This window comes from Schistocerca americana, chromosome 1 (assembly GCF_021461395.2).
Source record: "Schistocerca americana isolate TAMUIC-IGC-003095 chromosome 1, iqSchAmer2.1, whole genome shotgun sequence".
NCBI classification, from domain to species: Eukaryota; Metazoa; Arthropoda; class Insecta; order Orthoptera; family Acrididae; genus Schistocerca; species Schistocerca americana.
In genome coordinates this window covers 1,040,298,475-1,040,322,971 of record NC_060119.1, presented here as the reverse complement: position 1 = coordinate 1,040,322,971, position 24,497 = coordinate 1,040,298,475, and the positions used below count along the sequence as shown (strand labels likewise).

Genomic DNA, 24,497 nt, shown 5'->3' with positions numbered 1-24,497 from the left:
GCTCTCATGTGCAGGATGGAAGCACTAGGGACCGTCCAAAAGTATTCGACGAAATTTGAAAATGATCCAGCTAAGAGTGGTTATGCTTTTCCTGCACCCCTAGTTTGTGTCCTCCTGTGACGGAATCACGTGGAGATGCATCATTAACGTATAAAAAGTACGACTAAGGGTTCCTCTAAGACCCACCATTGCGGAAAACCCGCGGTGGCAAATTTCTACATTTATTGAGAATCTTAAAAATGTACCTGTACATACAGAACTCGTCAAGAACTGGCCGACCAGGAACTCCTTCGACACTCTCCATTCGGAGTGGTCTACTATCAGGTGCAGGAGCAGCAGTCTGGTGGCGAAAGAGCAGCAGTGAAGTCTGCCTGCAAGCTCCTGGGACTCTCGTAACTCTTCGTTTATAAATTCTCGGTAAAGGAGGGCGGGTGCCACTGAGAGTTTTGCCGAAGGGATGGGGGGGGGGGGGGAGGGGGGTCTTAGAGAGTCCTTCTGCCGTTTTATTCACGCTTGTGTCAATGTCGCATCCCCCTGTGATCACGCCGCAGCAGGACACAAAGTAGAAGCGCTGAAAAAGTAGAAGTGCTGAAAAACTATAAGTGCTCTTAGCCGCTTCGGCTCAGATTCAAATTTCGTCGAATATACAGTCCCTAGTGGTTCCAACCTGAACACGATAGTAAAAAATGCGGTCGCGCTGCGCTCCAAACAGGTGTGATTACATTCAGTGGGGATACACCTCCACAATGTCCTCAGAGAAGGGTTGAAACGCCCGAGGGCGTCAGCAGTGTCAAAGATTGAGTAGAAAGTCTTCCTGCGCTCATCGCACTGCGAACTATCACTTTCGACAATGAAATGTGTGGGAATCAATGCCGCGGGGAAAGAGGTGGTTTCATTGACGCCCTCTTATATCACCGCCTGCGATCTTTCCATGTCGAGTATGGGTGGCGGTGTGTCTGGAATATTTCCATCTGCCACTCATAAGAACACTGAGTAACCGAGTGGTTTGAACGTTGGGCGTCGCGATTCCGACCTCCATGATGGAGACGTCAAAAGAGGGGGTGAAATGTGAGCAAGAAGGCTGTGTGTCCTTCCTATCGTGTGACACGTCCACGGTGGCACTGGGCAAAATTTTGGTGAGATATGGTGCCAACGTGATATCATTAACCGACCTTACACGTCAGTCAAACTTCTGAGCTATGTCCCATTTTTGCATGTAACAACACCTCGCGGTATAAATCGTCATCGAGTCCGAGGGTGACGTAGCAGAGCCCCACGCTCTTGCACCATTATAGAGGAAGATTGCTCGCATCTTTGAGCTAAGTTTCAGACTTAAGCGTCACAATGGATTGGAATTATGGGTTTCGCAAAAGTGATCGTTTTAATTTTGTTAGGCTGTGGCGTGCGGTAGTACGCTGCGGCTGTTGGTAGCGGAGCCTTTGTTTACTGGGGAGTGTCGTTTGTATGCAGAAAGGTGTCAACTGAACTGTACGTAATATGTCTTCCTCGAGGAGGGAAACCTTGAAATTTAGTTTTGAATGGAACACCGGGAGGCTGATCGCTCTCCCAGTTCGGATATGGAGTATTAATAATATGGTTTGATCGGAGAGGAAGTGACATTCTAATTAATAATGTAGTGAATAGTGTATATGCCAAATGTATAAATAACGACGTTTGTGAGAGAATAATCAGGAATAACAATGGTAGCGTCAAATTTAAGTATAATGATGGTTCTGTCAGCACAGAGTCAATAACATGGGGACAAGGAAGGAGCCCCCTCGCAGTCTTTATTTCAGATTGTTAGAAAACAGTCGGCAACCCCCGGGTGATACTTGTCTACTCCTTACAACACAGGAGCAGAAGCAGCAACTGCATCAAAAATAGCTGAGCCTGTTACACGAGCCGGCCAGTGTGGCCGAGCGGTTCTAGGCGCTTCATGTCTGGCACCGCGCGACCGCTGAGGTCGCTGGTTCGAATCCTGCCTCGGGGATGGATGTGTCTGATGTCCTTAGGTTAGGTTTAAGTAGTTATAAGTTCTAGGGGACTGATGACCTCAGATGTCAAGTCTCATAGTGCTCAGAGTCATTTGAATATCTTCGTTAGTGACAAAATCAGTGGCCAGACCTAAAAAAAATATGGGAAACTCGTTCCTACGGACGCAACACAGACCAATAAATTGCGAATTCATTGCTGCTGTCAGATCCGAAGTAGTTCCCTCTAAAAGATGCTTTCATTTTTAAAAAAGTAAACTGACTGTGTTTTATAGAAGAACTCGACGTAGAAATCATGCAATTGGAACCACGTACTGGCTCTTACGACAACTTTGTTGTGGCGGCAAGGCAACAAAAAAAGAAGTTCAGAAAGAACATAGCGATCGATGTACGACTCAGATAACACTGTTCAAGCAGGCGGGGTGCTGCCAGGTCTTCGTATGAAGCACTAGTGAAACGATTGAATTCGCGACACCCAGGGATTTATGGTACTATATGACACTATCGTTTATTTGGAGAGATGTATATGGGTCCTGGAGATGGTGTAGTGAAATTTCGAAACTGGTAGCCTTCGAAATAAATTAAAATAACTTCTCAGTTACACGGCTGTTGGAGAGTTTCATTGATACTGACAATTACTTGACCAGCCGATGTCCCCTGTCCATGATGGATCAAGAAAGACTAGGCAAATAGGTCCAACGTTTCAGGGGACTAGTAAAAAAATGACGAGGTTCTCTGCAGAATCGGCAAGAAAAGAAAGATGTATAAACACTAACAAGAACGAAGGACAATATTATAGGACATTTGTTAAATCATCAGGGAATAACTTCCACGACGCTAGAAGGAGCTGTAGATGGTGTAAACTGAAGGGGAAGACAGAGACTGGAATACTGGGTGGTTGTAATTACACCGACCGTGTTCAGAGTGCTGCAGTGTGGGCTGTGTATAACGCAGTCCGCTGAAACATCATAGGTACTTTCATTAATCGGCGCACTCGCTGAGTACCAGCATGCTGAAAAAAATAACTCCACTCTTCCTTCAGGTGAAAATATGACGATGTAAGCAGTCATAATGTACTGTGGATGCAGGAAAAGGGAAGGTACGATCAAACACACAACGGTACTTCTGGCTCATTTATTAGGATATAATCATAAGGTACAACATGTGTTAAATTTATCTCCCGACTCTGCAACATGCTGCATCCGTAATACAGTATGGTCGACAGTTGCCCGCAGTGTATCCGGTGTAATCAGAGCCATACGACGTTATACGTGTCCTTCAGATAAGTAAGAGACCGGACACATCCCTGATAGGCATGATGCTTCAGGTATCCCCACAAACAGAAGTCACATACATTTACATCAGGGGGTCTCGGAAGTCACACTCTTGAAATTACCTAGAGCCGATGCAGTCGTTACGGCAAGTTTCTCGAAAAAAAACTTTCACCCGCCGAGCGACGTATGGTGTCGCCCCATCTTGCATGAAAATAGTAGTTTGGACACAGCTGACTTCTTGCAAATCTGGAATCACATGTTGCTCAAAAAGGCTCATATAACGTGTAGATGTTATTGTACACCTAACATGCCTGCGAGTTGGCATCTTCTCGAAGAAAAACGGACAGAGAAATGAAGGAGCTTATGAAACCACACGATACAGTGACGCAAGCTGTGTGTAGTGGTTATTCCTGCACAACATGTGGCGGAGCAGAACCCCATATGTTCAAGTTCTGTGCATTTATGGCACCGTGCAGAGTAAAAGGTGCCTGGTCCGTCCAGAGGACATTCCCTGGCCACATGTCGTCCATTTTCACGTTTGCCAAAAGACGAAGAGAAAGTGACTGTGTTTTAACCTGTCTTGGGCCTTCATTTGGTGCACATACTGAATCTTGTAGCGATACCAGTGTAAAATGTACCGCAAAACCATTTTAAATGTGTAATATTCACGCCTATATTGTATTCAAAATAATATTCAAAACAGCATTGTATGTGGAATGTGACTCAACTTTGATCCTATTCTCATAACACCAATAAAAAGGACTTCATGGTTAATAACATAATAAATAATTATTGTCAATGACATAATTTAATATTTTGTAAAAAATTGTATGTCAGACAATGCCCATGTAAAAAGATAATGAAAATCGTAATCTTTTGTCATCTATGATTTTGTAGAATATTCTTTTTTCTTCTTGTTCGAACTATCGTATACATATGATGTGGTTGACTTTGTCGTAACACAGAGGTCTGTAAAAATCTGTACTCAAATATTGTTATGTTGCTAACCGATATGATATGTTATTGAAATGAATCTTCTTTGTCTGGAGTTTTATTTCACTGTAATTCTCGTGCTGAATAAATGTTCAGTTTTCTGCTCAGCTACCATAGGACGCAGCCATTAGCGCTATTGATCTACAGCACAGTTTGTTGGTATATGGTGAACATTAATGTGACAATATTTTCAGATGTTAATGCACATAGTTACGAGTTACGAGTAAAACACAGTCTGAAGCAGAGTCCATACGTGATTGTCTTCTGTTATCCACTATCTTAGTGAAATATTGCAGCGGCAGTTTTAAATTGATTTTCTATACAGACTTAAATGTTCTTTGTTATAATTACAATAATAATTGTGTACTAGTGGCCGAGGACCCACTCTGAGGTAATAAATTCCAGTTAGACTGTGAATACATTGAACTTAAATGAATGCAAACAGGATCTTACGTGATATAAATTCTTATCTGCTGATGTACGGAGTCTGGCAATTTCGTAACAACTTTTATGAATTACGTTGACAGGAAAATACATTAGTGTTGTGTACGTGTGGTATTGTGTGACAAAACTGTTCATTTTGCTTAAACAAAAGTGTCGCCACCTCGAGGTAACAGTTGCGTTAATTTTGATAAACGATTTGCAACTAGCAAAGAGTATTTTAAATAACAGCACTGAAATTAGTAAAAATCATTAATCTTGTTTAGTTCAGATTACTTATCATACATTTAGCTAGTTTGTTGATTGTAAATGATTGTTTTTGTGAATGAACTTCGTGACATTTATACTGCTTGACAGACAACATTGCTACATTTTCATTAGCCGTGAAAAACAGTGATTAAATAAAACCTCGTATTACATTAATAATAAGTAACTAATTTTATAGTAATCTTTCTGAACTTTTTCAAAACAACACACGCACAGTTACATTACACCTCACAAGTGGTGACCAGAGGAGAGAAAATTCCCATGACACAGGTCAAGAACTGGCTACGGACACGAGGCATGAGCTGCATGGTCGGATGCAGCTACAGCAATTTCATCAACAACTGCCATGGGAATGCGCCACCTCCCTTTCCCTCCTGCACCACCCATAAGGTTTCTTGATCATATTCTTCAGCCCATTTATCAATACAGGTCCTCTTCGCAGCTGTTTCTGCCGGCGATATTCCCGCAGTCCAGCGCTGCTGTTGCTGCCGTTCTGATAAAACAGCTTTACCTTTGCCTTTGCCTTTGCCTTTCTTATCAATAGCCACTGCATTTCGTGCGGAAGTCTTCACTCTTATTAAATCTTTTCACCAATAGTCACTTCACAAAAGAAACCAACACTCGTCGCCAAGCGACAAACATTGGGACTGCTTGCAGCGCGATATTTTCATATCGTAGCAGAAAGCGGAAATATTATTGTTTTCAGCATACTCAGCGGGCGCACCGGTTAATGAACGTAACTACGATTTGAGTTGAGCTCCATTAAAACTACGGTTTGGTCCTAGACGTAGCAAATGATAGGATCACCTGTAGTACTGGTAGATTGGGTAGGAGAGAAATATGAATGAATGTGTGAGAGACAAACTTGGAGCTAATGACTTCTCTTTTTTGTTTGTCTTACCCATAATTAGCACTGCACATCGCTCAATGTTAGATCTCTGCGTATTTTATAGCTTCATAAAACATAAATTGCATTTTTTTTTGAGTAATCAGTCTTCTGACGTGTATGATGCGGCACGCCACGAGTTCCCCTCCTGTGCCAACCTCTTCATCTCAGAGTATCACCTGCAACCTAAGTCCTCAATTATTTGCTGGATGTATTTCAGTCTGTGTCTTCCTCTACAGTTTTTCTCTCTACAACTCCTCGTGTAATGGAAGCTATTCCCTAATGTCTCAACAAATGTCTTAACATCGTGTTCCTTCTTTTTGTCAATGTTCTTCATATATTCCTTTCTTCTCCAACTCTGCGCAGAACCTACTCATTCTTCACCTTATCAGTGCACCTAATTTTCTACATTGACCTGTAGCACCACATCTGAAATGCTTTGATTCTGTTCTGTTCTGATTTCCCCATAGTCCAAGTTTCACTGCCATACAATGCTGTACTCCAAACGTACATTCCCAGAAATTTCTTCCTCATATTTGATGCAAGCATTGTTTACATGTACAAACATTTAAAAAATCTGTATTATTGATGTCGTTTTTTTTTTTTTTTTGTATTCAACAGAATGTTCTTCATCATGATCAAAGGCAAGAATTTCCTGTTATTCTTGATAAGCGCGAAAGGTGCTTATGAATAATAGAAGTATGTCTTATATAAACTAGATGAAGTATTGAACCAATGTTTGATGTGCTTTTTTTAATTTTACCTTTTTTGGGAAAATGCATTTTCTAGCCCTGTGTAATAAATTTGTATTTTTTTTATTTTTGCTACAATAGCTCTCTCTTTCACGTCAGAAATAAACAATTTTCGAATATAACCTGAATTAAAAATTGACAGTTTCAATTTTGCTATAAATACTGTTTGTTGTTAAGTAACAGACGGGAGGATATCTATGTAGAATAAAAATGTACCGTAAGTTATGAAATCCTTTGCACATCCTCACTGAGTACCTATATGTTCACCATTTCCGGTTTCGAAGGGAATCTAATAAGACACTGATCTCATACGCAAACAAAGCGCCCGAAATGAGATAACGCCTAGTCGGTATGCAACACGCTTAACGTACGTGTAAAGTTGTTGGCATCTTAAGTGACGAAAGCTGTTGGGAAAACTACCACAGTCTGCACTCACTTGTGACAGTCTACAGTAGCCTACGGTAATTTCACACTTATACCTACGATGTATCAGTGTCCTGCCATGTACGAGGTGTGGCTAGAAAAAAACCGGACTAGTACTGGTGAAACAATAAAAAGAATGCAATAAGGCTGAAAGTCGCGTGGCCTGTCATGTGACTCTCGCTCCGCCTACTGCTCGAGTTTCATCTGCCTCCTGCACTGTCTGCCCGTGGCATCTCTTTTAAGTAGTTGACGTTTTGTCTGTGCGTCGGAAAATGTTGAGTGTACAGAAAGAACAGCGTGTTAACATCAAATTTTGTTTCAAACTAGGAAAATCTGCAGGTGAAACGTTTGTAATGTTACAACAAGTGTACGGCGATGATTGTTTATCGCGAACACAAGTGTTTGAGTGGTTTAAACGATTTAAAGATGGCCGCGAAGACACCAGTGATGACACTCGCACTGGCAGACCATGGTCAGCAAAAACTGATGCAAACATTGAAAAAATCGGTAAACTTGTTCGACAAGATCGCCGTTTAACAATCAGAGCAGTGTCTGAGTTAACAGGAGTTGACAAGGAAAGTGTTAGGCAGATTCTTCATGAAAGTTTCAACATGAACAAAGTGTGTTCAAAAATGGTTCCAAAGTGTCTCACAATTGAACAGAAGGAACGCCGAAGAATGATTTGTTCTGACATCCTGGAAAACATTGAAAGTGATCCCACCTTCTTACAAAATGTTATTACTTGCGATGAATCGTGGTTTTTTACTTACGATCCCGAAACTAAACGCCAATCGATGCATTGGAAAACTCCTGGTTCTCCACGACAAAAAAAAGCACGAATGTCAAAATCGAAATTCAAGGCAATGATGATTGTTTTTTTTTTACATCAAAGGGATTGTGCACATTGATTGGGTACCAGAGGGACAAACAGTGAATCAGCATTACTACATTAGCGTCCTGGCTACCCTACGTGAGCGAGTACGGAGAAAACGGAACGATTTGTGGAGAAAAAAGTCATGGATCCTTCACCAAGACAATGCCCCAGCTCACAGTGCGTTGTCAGTGAAGACGTTTTTGGTAAAACACAACATTCCCATCTTAGATCATCCACCCTACTCACCTGATTTGCCCCCTGTGACTTTTTTCTTTTCCCTAAAGTCAAGTCAGCTTTGAAAGGAACTAGATTTGAGACTGTTGAAGCAGTAAAAGAAAAAGCGACGGAAGTAATGTATGGACTTACCGAAAATGATCTGCAGCATTGCTATGAACACTGGAAAATTCGTATGGATCGGTGTAGAGACCGAGGAGGAGAGTACATTGAAGGAGATAACATGAAATTGTAAATAATTGTAAATAAATGTTTTTCCCGCATCAGTCCGGTTTTTTTCTAGCCGCACCTCGTATACAGCCGGCACAGCAGCCCTCGGATCATATTTTAATTTCAACCACCCGGTATCTTCAACAAATAATTGAGAACGTTGGGTGCAAGTGAGACTCTGAAACGTGGAGACTGCCACAGAACAAAAACTGATGGCGAGCAGTCCCATACCAGTCAGAAGACCACTGAACTGCTGAACCAGATGAGTACGGCGGCTCGCCACTTACTTGGGAAGACAACGACGTTGACGAGCGTGCGCGGCAGCTGCTCTCGCAGGCAGTCCAGAGCCGCCACCAGGTCTCTCCTGTGGTCCTCCACAGCGTGGCGGGCCGTGTCGCCCACACACAGATCGTTACAGAAGTCGTTGGCTCCGATCAGTATTGTTACCAACTGCAACCATAGGTACACTGTGAAGAGGAAGCTGACAGCGTGGTATTGTGTTGTATTGTATGGAACCAGGGATCTAGAAACGACGGAGAGGCTTCGTCCCCGCCATAGCCCTCAGTGGTACACAACCCCACAACAGGCTACAGCAGTCCACTCACCCCACCGCCGCCCCACACCGAAACCAGGGTTATTGTGCGGTTCGGCTCCCAGTGGACCCCCCTGGGAACGTCTCACACCAGACGAGTGTAACCCCAATGTTTGCGTGGTAGAGTAATTATGGTGTACGCGTATTTGGGGAAACTGTCTGCGCAGCAATCGCCGACATAGTGTAACTGAGACGGCATAAGGGGAACCAGTCCGCATTCGCCGAAACAAATGGAAAACCACCTTAAAAACCATCCACAGATCCACAGACTGGCCGGCACACCGGACATCGACACTAATCCGCAGGACGGATTCGTGCCGGGGACCGGCATGCTTTCCCGCCCGGAAAGCAATGCGTTAGATCGCACGGCTAACCGGGCGGAATACAGCGGGGTATTACTATAGCGGCCGTTACGAAAATAGGCACATCGATTCATTCCACCGTCTTACAGCACTGCCATTTAGTACTGATTCCAAATCGTACTAAAAATTCCAAAAAAATATTAGACAGCTCTATTTTTAGTCTAGAATATGATGGAATACAAAAATTCACATCAGCTGCTACGCAAAAAATAAAAACTAACACTACAAGACATTTTGAAGGAAATCTTTTTTTACTTCGACATGTGTAAAAAACAGAACCACGACCATATTTGGATTGAAAAAATATGGAAACATTCTCAAACTTTATACATGTAAGTGACACATATTTTATCTTTAAAACGTAAAATATTCCATGTGCAAAATAAAATTTCGCAAGACATGTGAAAGTGCCATGCGCATGTGTAACGAAAACTGTCGCCCCTGATGAATTTGCGTTCTGTTGGACCATATACAAACTTCCAGCGAGAAGGTTGTTACGAAAACTATAAAATTTTATTTTCGTAACATATGAGACATCATTATTGTATCGTGTCATCCACGAACGCATTTTACACTGAAGTGCCAAAGAAACTGGTATAGGCATGCATATTCAAATGCTGCGGTTGCGGTCGGCAATGCCTATATAAACAACAAGTGTCTGGTGCAGATATTGGATAAGCTACTGCTGCTACAGTGTCAGGTTATTAAGATTTAAGTTAGTATGAACGTGGAGTTATAGTCGACGCACGTGCAATGGGAAATAACATTTCCGAGGTAGCGATGAAGTGGGGATTTTCCCGCACGACCAATACGCGAGTGTATCGTGAATATCAGGAATCCGGTAAAGCATCAAATCTCTGACATCGCAGTGACTGGAAAAAGATCCTGCAAGAACGAGACCAACGCCGACTGAAGAGAATCGTTCAGCGTGACAGGGGTGCAACCCTTCCTCAAATTGCAGCAGATTTCAGTGCTGGGCCATAAACAAGCGTCAGTGTGCGAACCATTCAACGAAAATCATTGATATGGGCTTTCGGAGCCGAAGGCCTACTCGTGAACCCTTGACGACTGCACGACACAAAGCTTTACGCATCGCCTGGGCTCATCAGCATCGACATTGGGCTTTTGATGACTTGAAACATATTGCCTGGACGGACGAGTCTCGTTTTAAATTGTATCGAGTGGATGGACATGTACGGGTACGAGACATCCTCATAAATCCATGGGCCCTGCATGCCAGTAGAGGCTTTTCAAGCTGGTAGAGGCTCTGTAATGGTGTGGGGCGTGTGCAGTTATATAGGACCCCTGGTACGTCTAGATACGACTCTGACAGGTGACACATACGTAAGCATCCTGGCTGACCACCTGCATCCATTCGTGTCCACTGTGCATTCCGACGGACTTTGCCAATTCCAGCAGGACAATGCGTCACCCCACACGCCCAGAATTGCAACAGAGTGCCTCCAGGAACACTCTTCTGAATTTAAACACTTCCGCTGGCCACCAAACTCCCCAGACATTATTGTGCATATCTGGGATGCCCTCCAATGTGCTGTTCAGAAGATATCTCCACCCCGTCGTACTTTTACATCCCTGTTGGATTCATGCTGTCAGTTCCATGCAGCACTACTTCAGACATTAATCGAGTCCATGTCACGTCGTGTTAAGGCACTTCTGCGTGATCGCGGGGGCCCTACACCATATTAGGCAGGAGTGCCAATTTCCTTAGCTCTTCAGTGTATTTACGAGACCGTGCGCGACAGCGCGCGAGTGTTTGTATAGCGCCGCCAGGACTGCGTTTCTGAGTGCTCTCCCTAATACGACCTAGAATGTTCCCTACCTCAAGAATTTTTTTTATTTGCAGCCGTTACGTCCCCTTCGTCGCTGCACCCATCAACCAGATCGCCGACATACGCTGTACAAAAGTAACTGCAGATATCTTCAGCGTACTGTTTCCGTTGAAGTCGAGCAAAGTATATTTGTCTATATGGTTTCATGAGACCTCAGTTTTATCGAGTATACTGCAAGAATATTGTCTGCAGCACGCAATAAGTGCACTGCACACAATAACGTCGCTCTTGCTGCTCCAGTGTCTCTGCATTCCATCTATCCGTCGGATAATCTCTCCTCTGTCGTAGTAACCGGGTACACTTCTGAGCAATAAATTTTTGTTAAAATAGCCGAATTCCCAAGTTTTCCGTTTTCTTTTGTATCCCTTTCTTGGGAGATCAAAGTACGTGCTCACATCTGGAGATTCTGCCGATGTTTCTGCGCTGTTAATACGGATAGTAGTCGATTCGAAAATACCAAGAGATATTGCAATAAGTTTATGAATTTGCACGAAATTTGTAATATTTCTGGTTTCTTCAATGTTGGGTGGATCAGCAAAAAAACCACAGTACGTTCGATACGATAATCTTAGTTTATTTTCGAATGTCTTCTCGCCCTTTACCCTCATCGGCCAGTTGAGACCCTCGTTCCTCCATTATCCTCATTACAAAATATAAGCCAATACACCTTTCTACGAACGACTGAAACTAGACGTGAACACACGATATCACACGAGAACACTGAAAATGCAGCGGGCGCTGACCTCCATCGTTGCTGCAGTGTGTATATGGCAAATCTGTGAAGCGAACAGATAACACTGCTTCACGCCTGACGACGCGGTGCTCCACGACCTTGGGGTATTTACCTCGGTGACGGGCACTTTAGCGAGGTGAGTGAAGTGCTCCAAGAATTTCGGCACGTCATCGTCATGAACTAGACGTCTCTCAAACATATAATACAGTTACGCAACAAGAGTGAGGCATCGCCAGAAAAGAGTACATGCACTGACTTTGCTGCAGCACAAATAACAGATGCATCACAATGTGCGACTGAAATGACGCGGCAGCTGAAAACGTACTAGCTAGAAGCACGCTGAACAGTACGAATCTTGTGGGCAAAAGTCTAAATTGCACTCAGAATCACGCCGAAATTCTGGTGATAGGTGGAGCAAATGCAATATCGCGACCAACTGTAGTGAAACGGTGCCAACAATCTGACGAATGGCGTTACATGGATGATCCAGAAGTGCAGATCTTACACTGTACGATTTCTAACCTGGAATGACACCTCCTTAGGACGGGGAGGGGGGAGGGGGGGGGGGGACAGAGTTTTTCCAACGATAAGAACGTTCACCCAGCGGTTTTCGAATGGTTCTGTGAGCAAGGAGCGGATTTCAATAGTGGAGCAATTGAATAATTCGTAGAGCGTTACGACTATGGTTTGCAGAGTGTCGTTAATTATGTTGAAAAAATGATTATTCAAACAAAAAAGCTTCATAATATACGGTAACACTTTTTTTTGAAACGGAATAATGAAAAGTATAAAATAATTTCTCCTAGACCCATACAGATTCCTAACCTCGTGTTTACTTGCGAATTTTTAATAGCTGTGAAAATACTTGCAAAATTCAAAACGAAAAACCTATGGCGCATACAATAGGCAGCTGAAGCTTCAATAGTTCATCTAAATAACAAACAATTTTATTGCACGGCAACTGATGTGAACTGTTGTGTGAGTTTTCTCAACGACAGCTTCTCTCTACTGCATGCACCCCACGTTATCGTTTTAAATTTTACAATTATTGTCATACCTATTAAAAATTCACAAGGACAAATTTTCAAGACTCTATAGCGTTAGGAATGTGGATAGGGCTAGGAGAAATTATCTTATATTTTTATTACTTTCTAAAAGTGTTATATTAATAAGCTTTGTATTTAAATGATTATTTTCCCTTTTTGATCTCGTGTGTGTGAAATGCTTCAGTCAATATGAAACATTTTTTGTGGGATTACAAGACAGACATCTGCGGAAGTTCGGGTTTATTTCAATTTCTCGTCACCTGAATCAACCAATATATTGGTAGCTCCCACGTATACTTTGCGAAAAGACAGTGAAGACCAAAATTAGTGAGAATTGAGCTTATATGCAGGCTTACCATCAACCGTTCTTACCCCGAAATATTCACGACTGCAACAGGAAAAAGTGCAGTGGTACACGAAGTACCCTCCGCCATGCACCCGACAAGAAAGAGTCTTAATATTTGTCATCCGGTTCCGAGCTCTGTTGAGAGTTTCCAGTTTCTTTCTCATCATTAAGTTAGTTTAAAATCAATACTGCAAAATTTGTACTAAACAGACGAACAGCCAAGAAAGCCACCAAAAAAAAAAAAAAAAAAGCGTTAAACAGTGTCATGTGTCTGTGTTACTTTGAAAGGTCATGCAGAATTCAACAGATGTTACTTGGCCTGCCATTACAAAGTGTAACTAACTTTTTGAAGTCATCTCGTTGTATTATAGGCAGTAGACGATTGTTGCCATATTATGTCACAACCATTTTCTTTCGATTTTTTTACCTTGACTTTAAAATTTGACGTCGTAGAAATCTCAATCCAGAAAACCATTAAGTTATGGCAGATGCTTTCATTCTAACACTGATCTGGTTTTTAACTCGAAGATTGGATTGATGGAGCTCTCTACACTAATCTATCCTCTGCAAGGTTCTTCATCCCTGTAGCCAAGCCTCGGTCTCCCTCTAAAATTTTTACCCTTTCCTTAAAATTCACACACTTCCCTCATCACCAAAATAACTTTCTTGGTGTCTCAAGGTACTACCGATCAATCTATCACTTCCTTTAATCAAACTGTACTACAAAGCTCTCTTGTCAGCAATTCGTAGTAATTACAACCCCATGAGCACGTTTACAGGTGTTGTCTCTCTCTCTCTCTCTCCCTCTCTCTCTCTTTCTCTCTCTCTCTCTCTCTCTCTCTCTCTCCTCCCCCTCTCTCTCCCTCCCTTCCTCCCACCCTCCCTCCCTCTCTCCTCTCACTCACTCACTCATTCAGCCTGCCAACCACAAAGACTCCTGTCCTCCACAGGTAGAGTCTTGGATCAGCAACCAAAACCAAACGTTTGAACGACGCCACTGCTTAAATTTTGAATAAAATCTTCAACAGTGGCAGCCGAGGACTTCCGGCGTAGGAAGTCACCCTCGTTCAGCTTACAGCCTTGTCAAAGAGGGCGGAAGAGCAGGCAGAAGTTCAAGGCACTCTCTTGCCCTTGGAGTGAGAAACTGTCCCTGCGGACGGATCAGCACTGAACAACGGCATGGTGATTCAGAAAACGGTGCAAACCACTGCATTAAAGACACATAATGTGGTGTCCGCAGGATATGTGGCATGTAACTGAAATCCCTCCATTGGCAAAAGATTTCGGAATAGTCCTCCATTCGGAACTCCGGGAAGGGGCTGCCAAGGGGAGGTCACGTGTGAAAAATACTGAAGAACGAAAGAAAAGATAACGTTCTACGAGCCGGGGTGTGGAATGTCAGAAGTTTGAACGTGATAGGGAAACTAGAAAAGCTGAAGAGGGAAATGATCTCAATAAACACACATCAAAAAAAGTTTTGCATCACCCAAGTTCCCAGAACTCCTGAAGATAGATGTTGACTGTGGATATTGTATCACAGACACAGTCCCTTTGACTGTTCAGAGATGTCACTAAATCCGCCCAAAGATGAAAAGAACCATGTATGACCAGCTCCTGTTAGACGGAGGGGGTCTGACAGCCGATCACTTCCAGTCATTTCACCAGAAAGAAGGTACACGGCTCGTGTTGTCTGTAGTTCAACCATGCCTAGACGGTCAATATCGCGATTCGATCGAGTTCGCATTGTTACTTTGTGCCAAGGGGGGCTCTCAACAAGAGAAGTGTCCAGGAGTCGCAGAGTGAATCAAAGCTATGTTGTTCGGACATGGAGGAGATACAGAGAGACAGGAACTGTCGATGACATGCCTCGCTCAGGCCGCCCAAGGGCTACTACTGCGGTGGATGGCCGCCACATTCGGATTATGGCTCGGAGGAACCCTCACAGCAACGCCACCATGTTGAATAATGCTTTACGTGCAGCCACAGGACGTCGTGTTACGACTCAAACTGTGCGCAATAGGCTGTATGATGCGCAACTTAAATCCCGACGTCCATGGCGAGGTCCATACCTGCAGCCACGACACCGATTAGTGTCACATATGCATTCAACCACATAATCGTCGGAGAAATGCTTGGAGGCAACCCGGTCCGGCTGAACGCCTTAGACACACTGTCCAGCGAGTGCAGCAATGTGGAGGTTCCCTGATGTTTTGGTGTGGCATTATGTGGGGCCGACATATGCCGCTGGTGGTCATGGAACTCACCGTAACGACTGTACGATACATGAATGCCATCCTCCGCCCGATAGTGTAACTGTATCGGCAGCATATTGGGGAGGCATTCGTCTTCATGGACGACAATTCGCGCCCCCATCGTGCACATCTTGTGAATGACTTCATTCAAGATAACGACGTCACTCGACTGAGTGGCCATGTTCTCCAGACATGAAACCTATCATACATGCTTGGGATAGATTGAAATGGACTGTTTATGGGTGACGTGACCCACCAACCACTCTGAGGGATCTACGCCGAATCGCCATTGAGGAGTGGGACAATGTGGACCAACAGTACCTTGATGAACTTGTGAATAGTATGCCACGACGAATACAGGCATTTATCAATGCAAGAGGACATGCTGCTGAGTATTAGAGGTACAGCAATCTGGAACACCACCTCTGAAGGTCTCGCTGAATGGTGGTTCATGAGCAATAAAAAGGGCGGAAATCTCGGAACCGAGGTGTTGCCAAACTTTTCTAGGTGTGTAGATATAGTAGGGGTCAGTGAAGTGAAAGGGAAAGAAGACAAGAATTTATGGACAGATGAGTACAGGCTAATATCAACGGCGGCTGAAACTGGTTTAATGAGAGTGAGATTCATTATTAATAGGAAGGTAAGGCAGGGAGTGAGTTACTGTGAACGGTTCAGTGAGAGGGTGGTTGTTATCAGAATCAACAGCAAGCCAACACCAACAACGATAGTTCAGGTATGCATGCCGACGTCGCAAGCCGGAGGTAAAGATATTGGAAAAGTATATGAGGATGTTGAACAGGTAAATTAGTACGTAATGGTAGGTGAAAATCTAATAGTCATGGGGAACTGGAATGCGGTTGTAGGGGAAGAAGAAAGGATTACGGGAGAATATGGACTTGGTACTAGCAATGAGAGAGGAGAAAGACTAATTGAGCTCTGCAACCAATTTCAGCTAGTAATAGCGAATACTCTGTTCAATAATCACAAGAGGAGGTGATATACTTGGAAAAGGTCGCGTGATACGAGAAGAATTCAGTTAGATTACATCATGGTCAGGCAGAGATTCCAAAATCAGATATTGGATTTTAACGTGAACGCAGCTGCAGATTATAGACTCAGATCACAAATTAGTAGTGATGAAGAGTAGGATCAAGTTTAGTCAGAGAGAATCAATACGCAAAGAAGTGGGACACTGAAGTACTATAGAATGAAGAGGTTCGCTTGAAGTACTCTGTGGCTATAGATACTGCGATTAGGAACAGCTCAATAAGCACTTCAGTTGAAGAGGAATGGGCATCTCTGAAAAGGGCAATCACAGAAGATGGAAAGAAAACCGTCGATACAAAGAAGGGAAGTGCGAAGAAATCATGGGTAACAGAAGAAATACTTCAGTAGATGAATGAAAGACGGTAGTACAAAACTGTTCAAGGAGATTCAGGAATACATAAATACAAGTCACTCAGGAATGAAATAAATCGGAAGTGCAGGAAAGCTAAGACGAAATGGCTGTGTGAAAAATGTGAAGAAATCGACAGCTAAGTGATTGTCGGAAGGACTGACTAAGTATATAGGAAAGTCAAAACAACCATCGCTAAAACTAAAAGCAAGAGTGGTAACTTTCAGACTGCAATGGGAATTTCACTGTTAAATGCAGAGGAGAGAGCGGATAGGTGGAAAGAGTGCATTGAGGGCGTTAATGAGCGGGAAGATTTGTCTAGTGTGACAGAAGAAGAAACAGGAGTCGATATAGAAGAGATGGGGGATCCAGAATCAGAATCAGAATTTAAGAGAGCTTTGGAGGATTTAATATCAAATAAGGCAGAAGGAATAGGTAATAAATTATATCAGAATATCTAAAATCACTGGATTGAGAGTAAGTCGAAGAAATACGAAAGTAATGAGAAATAGCAGAAATGCGAAAAGCGAGAAACTAAACATCAGGATTGGCGATTACGAAGTAGATGAAGTTAACGAATTCTGCTTCCTAGGCAGCAAAATAACCCATGGCCGACGAAGCAAGGAGGACATAAAAGCAGACTTAACAGTGGCGAAAAGGGCATTCCTGGCCATTAGTATCAAACATAGATCTTAATTTCAGGAAAAAAATTTTTAGAATGTACGTTTGGAGTATAGCATTGTATGGTAGTGAAAGATGGACTGTGTGAAAACCGGAACCGAAGAGAATCGAAGCTTTTGAGATGTGGTATTACAGAAGAATGTTGAAAATTAGGTAGACTAGTAAGGTAGGGAATGAGGAGGTTCTCAGCTGAATCGGTGAGGCGATGACTGTATGAAAAACGCAGACAAGAAGAAGGGACAGCATGGTAGCTAGCACACTGGTGGCCGCAAAGGGACCGTCTTCTGTCGAAACCCGTGCCCTCCTCAAATACTGTTCCATCTGCGACGCGCAGGCGTATGCGTAAAGGTGAAACTTCATGTCAGCCCTCTGTCGGAACGTGCGTCCCGCCAAAACTCAGAAACGAAGTCCGGGACGAACAAGGGAGTTACGTAGTATGGTAGCCCCCTGTCTCCCATCCATGAAAAAGGTTCCCGTTTTTGCCTGAAGGGCATGGTGTTGAAGATACACTCCTGGAAATTGAAATAAGAACACCGTGAATTCATTGTCCCAGGAAGGGGAAACTTTATTGACACATTCCTGGGGTCAGATACATCACATGATCACACTGACAGAACCACAGGCACATAGACACAGGCAACAGAGCATGCACAATGTCGGCACTAGTACAGTGTATATCCACCTTTCGCAGCAATGCAGGCTGCAATTCTCCCATGGAGACGATCGTAGAGATGCTGGATGTAGTCCTGTGGAACGGCTTGCCATGCCATTTCCACCTGGCGCCTCAGTTGGACCAGCGTTCGTGCTGGACGTGCAGACCGCGTGAGACGACGCTTCATCCAGTCCCAAACATGCTCAATGGGGGACAGATCCGGAGATCTTGCCGGCCAGGGTAGTTGACTTACACCTTCTAGAGCACGTTGGGTGGCACGGGATACATGCGGACGTGCATTGTCCTGTTGGAACAGCAAGTTCCCTTGCCGGTCTAGGAATGGTAGAACGATGGGTTCGATGACGGTTTGGATGTACCGTGCACTATTCAGTGTCCCCTCGACGATCACCAGTGGTGTACGGCCAGTGTAGGAGATCGCTCCCCACACCATGATGCCGGGTGTTGGCCCTGTGTGCCTCGGTCGTATGCAGTCCTGATTGTGGCGCTCACCTGCACGGCGCCAAACACGCATACGACCATCATTGGCACCAAGGCAGAAGCGACTCTCATCGCTGAAGACGACACGTCTCCATTCGTCCCTCCATTCACGCCTGTCGCGACACCACTGGAGGCGGGCTGCACGATGTTGGGGCGTGAGCGGAAGACGGCCTAACGGTGTGCGGGACCGTAGCGCAGCTTCATGGAGACGGTTGCGAGTGGTCCTCGCCGATACCCCAGGAGCAACAGTGTCCCGAATTTGCTGGGAAGTGGCGGTGCGGTCCCCTACGGCACTGCGTAGGATCCTACGGTCTTGGCGTGCATCCGTGCGTCGCTGCGGTCCGGTCCCAGGTCGACGGGCACGTGCACCTTCCGCCTACCACTGGCGACAACATCGATGTACTGTGGAGACCTCACGCCCCACGTGTTGAGCAATTCGGCGGTACGTCCACCCGTCCTCCCGCATGCCCACTATACGCCCTCGCTCAAAGTCCGTCAACTGCACATACGGTTCACGTCCACGCTGTCGCGGCATGCTACCAGTGTTAAAGACTGCGATGGAGCTCCGTATGCCACGGCAAACTGGCTGACACTGACGGCGGCAGTGCACAAATGCTGCGCAGCTAGCGCCATTCGACGGCGAACACCGCGGTTCCTGGTGTGTCCGCTGTGCCGTGCGTGTGATCATTGCTTGTACAGCCCTCTCGCAGTGTCCGGAGCAAGTATGGTGGGTCTGACACACCGGTGTCAATGTGTTCTTTTTTCCACTTCCAGGAGTGTATGAGGACTGGAAAGTTTAGCCGTCTAATGATTTCTAAAACATTCGAGCGTATTCGAGAGCATTCAACAACATTCAGAAATGTTCTACAGTGATCCGGGATGTTCCGGAACGTTCGGAACAGCATGGAACATTCTGGAAGGTTCCAGAATGTTCAGGAACATCTCAGATCATTGTGAAACATTCCAGAACAGACTCGAATGTTGTGGCATGCACCGGAAAATTGTCAACCATTCGAAGCTGTTTTGGGTATGTTCTGCAATTCACCACCGGTGGGGTTACCCATTGGTAGAGGTGCATAAAGCAAGATACATAGTGGGTTCGAACGTCAGTTTCTTATCAGTGTCGATGTGAGGAACCGGAAAAGTAGTGCAGTGAGTCAATAAAAATAAACAGTGAAATGTGAGTAGTCGAAGTAATGCGGTGATTGAATAAAAATGGAGAATAAAGTGTGAATTTGCAGTCAAATTACGCTACACTTTTACAATTAACAAAGCGCAAGGACAATCTTTAAAATATCGCGGTATCAACCTTAAAGACTCCTACTTCTCTCACGGTCAACTATACGTAGATTGCTTTCGAATAGGAAATTCGAAAAATTTATGCCGGATAACAAAAATAAAAATGTTGTTTATAAACAAGTATTGTAAATAGTTATAATATATTTTCAATAATTTTTTTTTACCACTTATACTTTATAATTTATCCTTTTACTCCAACTACCACACAGTCTCATATCAACACCCTGAGCGAAGCCGGGTACCCCAGCTAGTTATTAATAAAATGTTTTCTCTCAGAAGAAATTAAAGAGATCACTGGATCCTGGGATTTGTCGAGTTGGCTGTACGGTTGTATGCCGAAATATTGTGACAACAAGTCAACATGAGCCGGCTGCAATCCCGAAGTCTCATAGAATATCCAGTACGCCGGGAAAACTTCAATAATCATATCTCAATACAAGTTGAATGTTGGACACTGTGGCATTTAAGCATAGAACTGGGACGCCAACACAACGTTCGTGTGGCTACCCAATGTCTGTTTTCAAAGTGAGTAATTTGCTGGCATTTTTGTACATACGATTGCTAGTAGCACATGTCTTATTGTTCGAGATTTACAACAGTACTCACAGTGTACTGCTTACATGGATAAATAGGCCGATAAAATTGCAAAAATAAATCCCGAGCAGCTGATGTCGACTTCCAGTCATTAAGAACGACGTTCCTGAGTTCGAACAACGTGCCGTTTGTTTTGTTAACGTTCTCGCTAGATTTTGATTTCGACTTTTAAGACTATAGTTACCAGGTGTTGAATCATTAAACCTCGTTAATGAACGCAAATGTCCTAAGATGTTTCGCGCCTAATGCCCTACGGCTTAGTTCTGTAGACCCGCGCCGTGGATTTCATTGGGGTAAAGCGTTAAGAACACCTTCATTGTAGCCCGATGGGCTTCTTGTAAAAGTTGAATCGCTAACGTCAGTGCTGCCATATCTGAAAGTACTTCATTGTAGTGCTCTTTACAAGGCCACTTTCTCTGTAGGCGGAACAAATTTCAAAGCAGTTCTGAATGGTCTCGTCCTTTGTGGAATAAGTTCATCAAAAGCCATGTTCAACACATGGATCTTCTAAATAGAGTGTAGATTAAATGTTAAAATACACATGTATCACACAAAACAACACATGTGACCACGATGGTTGCTTTCTCCGCGTTGTCTGTTTGCAAAATCATTGCCGTTCTGCTATGTATTTTCTATTTAACACAACACTTTCGTTATGCTTTGCGCTTTTTCGATGTATCTGTAATTTAGAACGGGTATTATTCTTTCCGTAGTTCCGTATTTCAAATTTAAACACGGAAATCTTATACAAAACTTTCTGTAAAGTTGAAAAAAGTACAAATAGATGAAACTTACAGCAACTGCCACCAAATTTGAGCGAAGCGTTAACACAGTAGCACTACCCAAAATCAACAAGAGCAAACCAGCCGTACACACTCGTAGACTCGCTTGTACCATCTGTCCACAGCAGTACAGTACAGTTTTCAAAACGGTATGCCGTTGCATCAGAGAATGTGAGATAAGAAACCTGGAGTAAAAGCTTGGTCGAATAGCACTGAGGCATCATTTATCGAACGACGTGTGATGGCGGATACCACTGAACCAGCGTAGACAGGTCCGACTCTCGTCAAACCACCTGTCCAAATGGGTGCTTTTAGTGATATTGTTGAAGGACTGTCCGAAATATTTCCAACCATAGATATCAGGAGGTTCAACCAAGAACACCCAACAGCTACGATGCGAGTTGATAACCAACGTTCATTTTTATGCACTCGAAGCAAAAGACGCCTGGTCTCTTTCGAACTCCAGTCTGCCGTTGTTGGAAAGGACATAAAATCGAGAAACCTGATATTTGTGCGTTCTGCACGAATCGTCACAGGACGGTACATTCGTACTGCCCCATCTATGGGTTTTATGCAATCCGCAAAGCCTTCAAATACCATGGGTAAGATTTCTACTTTCTCTGGCTGGCTATGTGCAAACTGTTAGCCCTACAGAAAAATGAACAGGACCTTTATATAGGAAATTTAACGTAGTTACACCTTGTACCCGGATATGTTTCCGATAGAGGCCGTAATTTTCGAATTATTCGAGGAAAACGTACAATAGGGATCTTCAAATGCGTTTATCTTGAGTAACTCGAAAACCTCAGCATCTAGCAAAAAAGTATGAAAGTACAAATTTTAACTACATTAAATTTCCTACGAATGGTCCTACTCATTTTTGTGTAGGACTAACATTTTGTTTGTAGCGTGTGGGAGACTATGAAAATCTCCCATGTGCTGTTTTCAAGATGTTGCGGGTTACATAAAACACAACGGTAGGGACAGCTGAATCACCCTATGTACTGGACTGCAAATCTATAGACGACTCTTATCTTCTCTGAAGAGCTCCTTTCAGCCGTGCTCCGGCTCGCCTTTGTGCTATTGACAGGTTGTCGTCGTGTAATGGGATTGTCGCCTCTCGTTTTCTTAGTCTGTTCACTGGCGCCAGTACGTTTGCGCGCTTTGTCTGTCCGTCAGTGGCAGCAGTAGCTCTTATCCTTAGCAACTACTGTGGTACTATTTTTGGAGGGACCTCTAGTACACTATTGGCCATTAAAATTGTTACACCACGAAGATGACGTGCTACAGACGCGAAATTTAACCGAGAGGAAGAAGATGCTGTGATATGCAAATCATTAGCTTTTCAGAACATTCACACAAGTTTGGCGCCGATGGCGACACCTACAACGTGCTGAAATGAGGATAGTTTCCAACCGATTTCTCATACACAAACAGCAGTTGACCGGCGTTTCCTGGTGAAACGTTGTTGTGATGCCTCCTGTAAGGAGGAGAAATGCGTACCATCACGTTTCCGATTCTGATAAAGGTCGGATTGTAGCCTATCGCGATTTCGGTTTATCGTATCGCGACGTTGCTGCTCGCGTTGGTCGAGATCCAATGACTCTTAGCAGAATATGGAATCATTGGGTTCAGGAGGGTAATACGGAACGCCGTGCTGGATCCCAACGGCCTCGTATCACTAGCAGTCGAGATGATAGGCATCTTATCCGCATGGGTGTAACGGATCGTGCAGCCAGGTCTCGATCCCTGAGTCAACAGATGGGGACGTTTGCAAGACAACAACCATCTGCACGAACAGTTCGACGATGTTTGCAGCAGCATGGACTATCAGCTCGGAGACCGTGACTGCGGTTACCCTTGACGCAGCATCACAGACAGGAGCGCCTGCGATGGTGTACTCAACGACGAACCTGGGTGCACGAATGGCAAAACGTCATTTTTTCGGATTTGAACAGTGGACGTTACATTTCAGATGTGTTACGACCAGAGGCTCTACCCTTCATTCAATCCTTGAAAAACCCTACATCTCAGCAGGATAATGCACGACCGCATGTTGCAGATCCTGTACTGGCCTTTCTGGATACAGAAAATGTTCGACTGCTGCCTGGCCAGCACATTATCCAGATCTCTCACCAATTGAAAACGTCTGGTCTGGGTCGTCACAATACGCCAGCCACTACTCTTGATGAACTGTGGTATCGTGTTGAAGCTGCATGGGCAGGTGTACCTGTACAGGCCATCCAAGCTCTGTTTGACTCAATGCCCAGGCGTATCAAGGCCGTTATTACTCCCAGAGGTGGTTGTTCTGGGTACTAATTTCTCAGGATCTATGCACCCAAATTGCGTCAAAATGTATTCACATGTCAGTTCTAATATAATATATTTGTCCAATGGATACCTGTTTATCATCTGCATTTCTTATTGGTGTAGCAGTTTTAATGGCCAGTAGTGTATTTCCGGGTCGACGTGTGTCAGGGAGGTGGCTTAGAGCGGAGGAGCAGTGAGGTCCGCACAGCACCAGTACTCGCAGGGACAGCTGGCGATACATGCACTGCCCGATGGAAGGATGTGGTCGCGAGAGTGCACGACCACGTCGAGGTCCGGCTTTAGCGAGTTTAAGTTGAATGGATCTTTATATTCGAGTAGTGCAACCTTCACTTGTGTGTGTATGTCCGTCCGTGGAAGTGACCTCAAGGCGATAAGCTGTCAGTCGACGATTCATACTGGCACGTTTCCCTTGCCTGACTTGAGCGGGGACGACCGATGGTTGGTAGTTCGGTCGGTCGTCTCAGTGGACGACGCGTATCTGGTCTTTCGACCATTTCTGTGTTTTTAGCGTTCATGTCTACGTGCAATTCGTTTTGTTGCTGTATAGTGGCTATTTAGCATTGTTTGAGTTGTTCGTGGAATTGTGTTTTGCAGTTCCATGTGCATCTAGTCAGATTTTGAATCGGCGGTTTGGTCTTAACCCTGTCTGCGTACTAGGATTTGGTGGAGCCAACTTTTGTAATTAAATGCTTGTCATCTGACCATGTTAACTGTTATTCTATTGTGGTATTTGTTTCG

General features: G+C 44.1%; 1 protein-coding gene across 1 annotated transcript in view; it reads right to left on the bottom strand.

Moving 5' to 3' along the window:
• Positions 1 to 24,497, bottom strand: part of LOC124549386 (phospholipase B1, membrane-associated-like) — a 107,164-nt gene that overhangs the window by 29,681 nt on the left and 52,986 nt on the right. Inside the window, exon 4 of the mRNA XM_047125241.1 lies at positions 8,633 to 8,795. Coding sequence (XP_046981197.1) covers positions 8,633 to 8,795 — 163 coding nt within the window. The remainder of the gene's footprint in view (positions 1 to 8,632; positions 8,796 to 24,497) is intronic.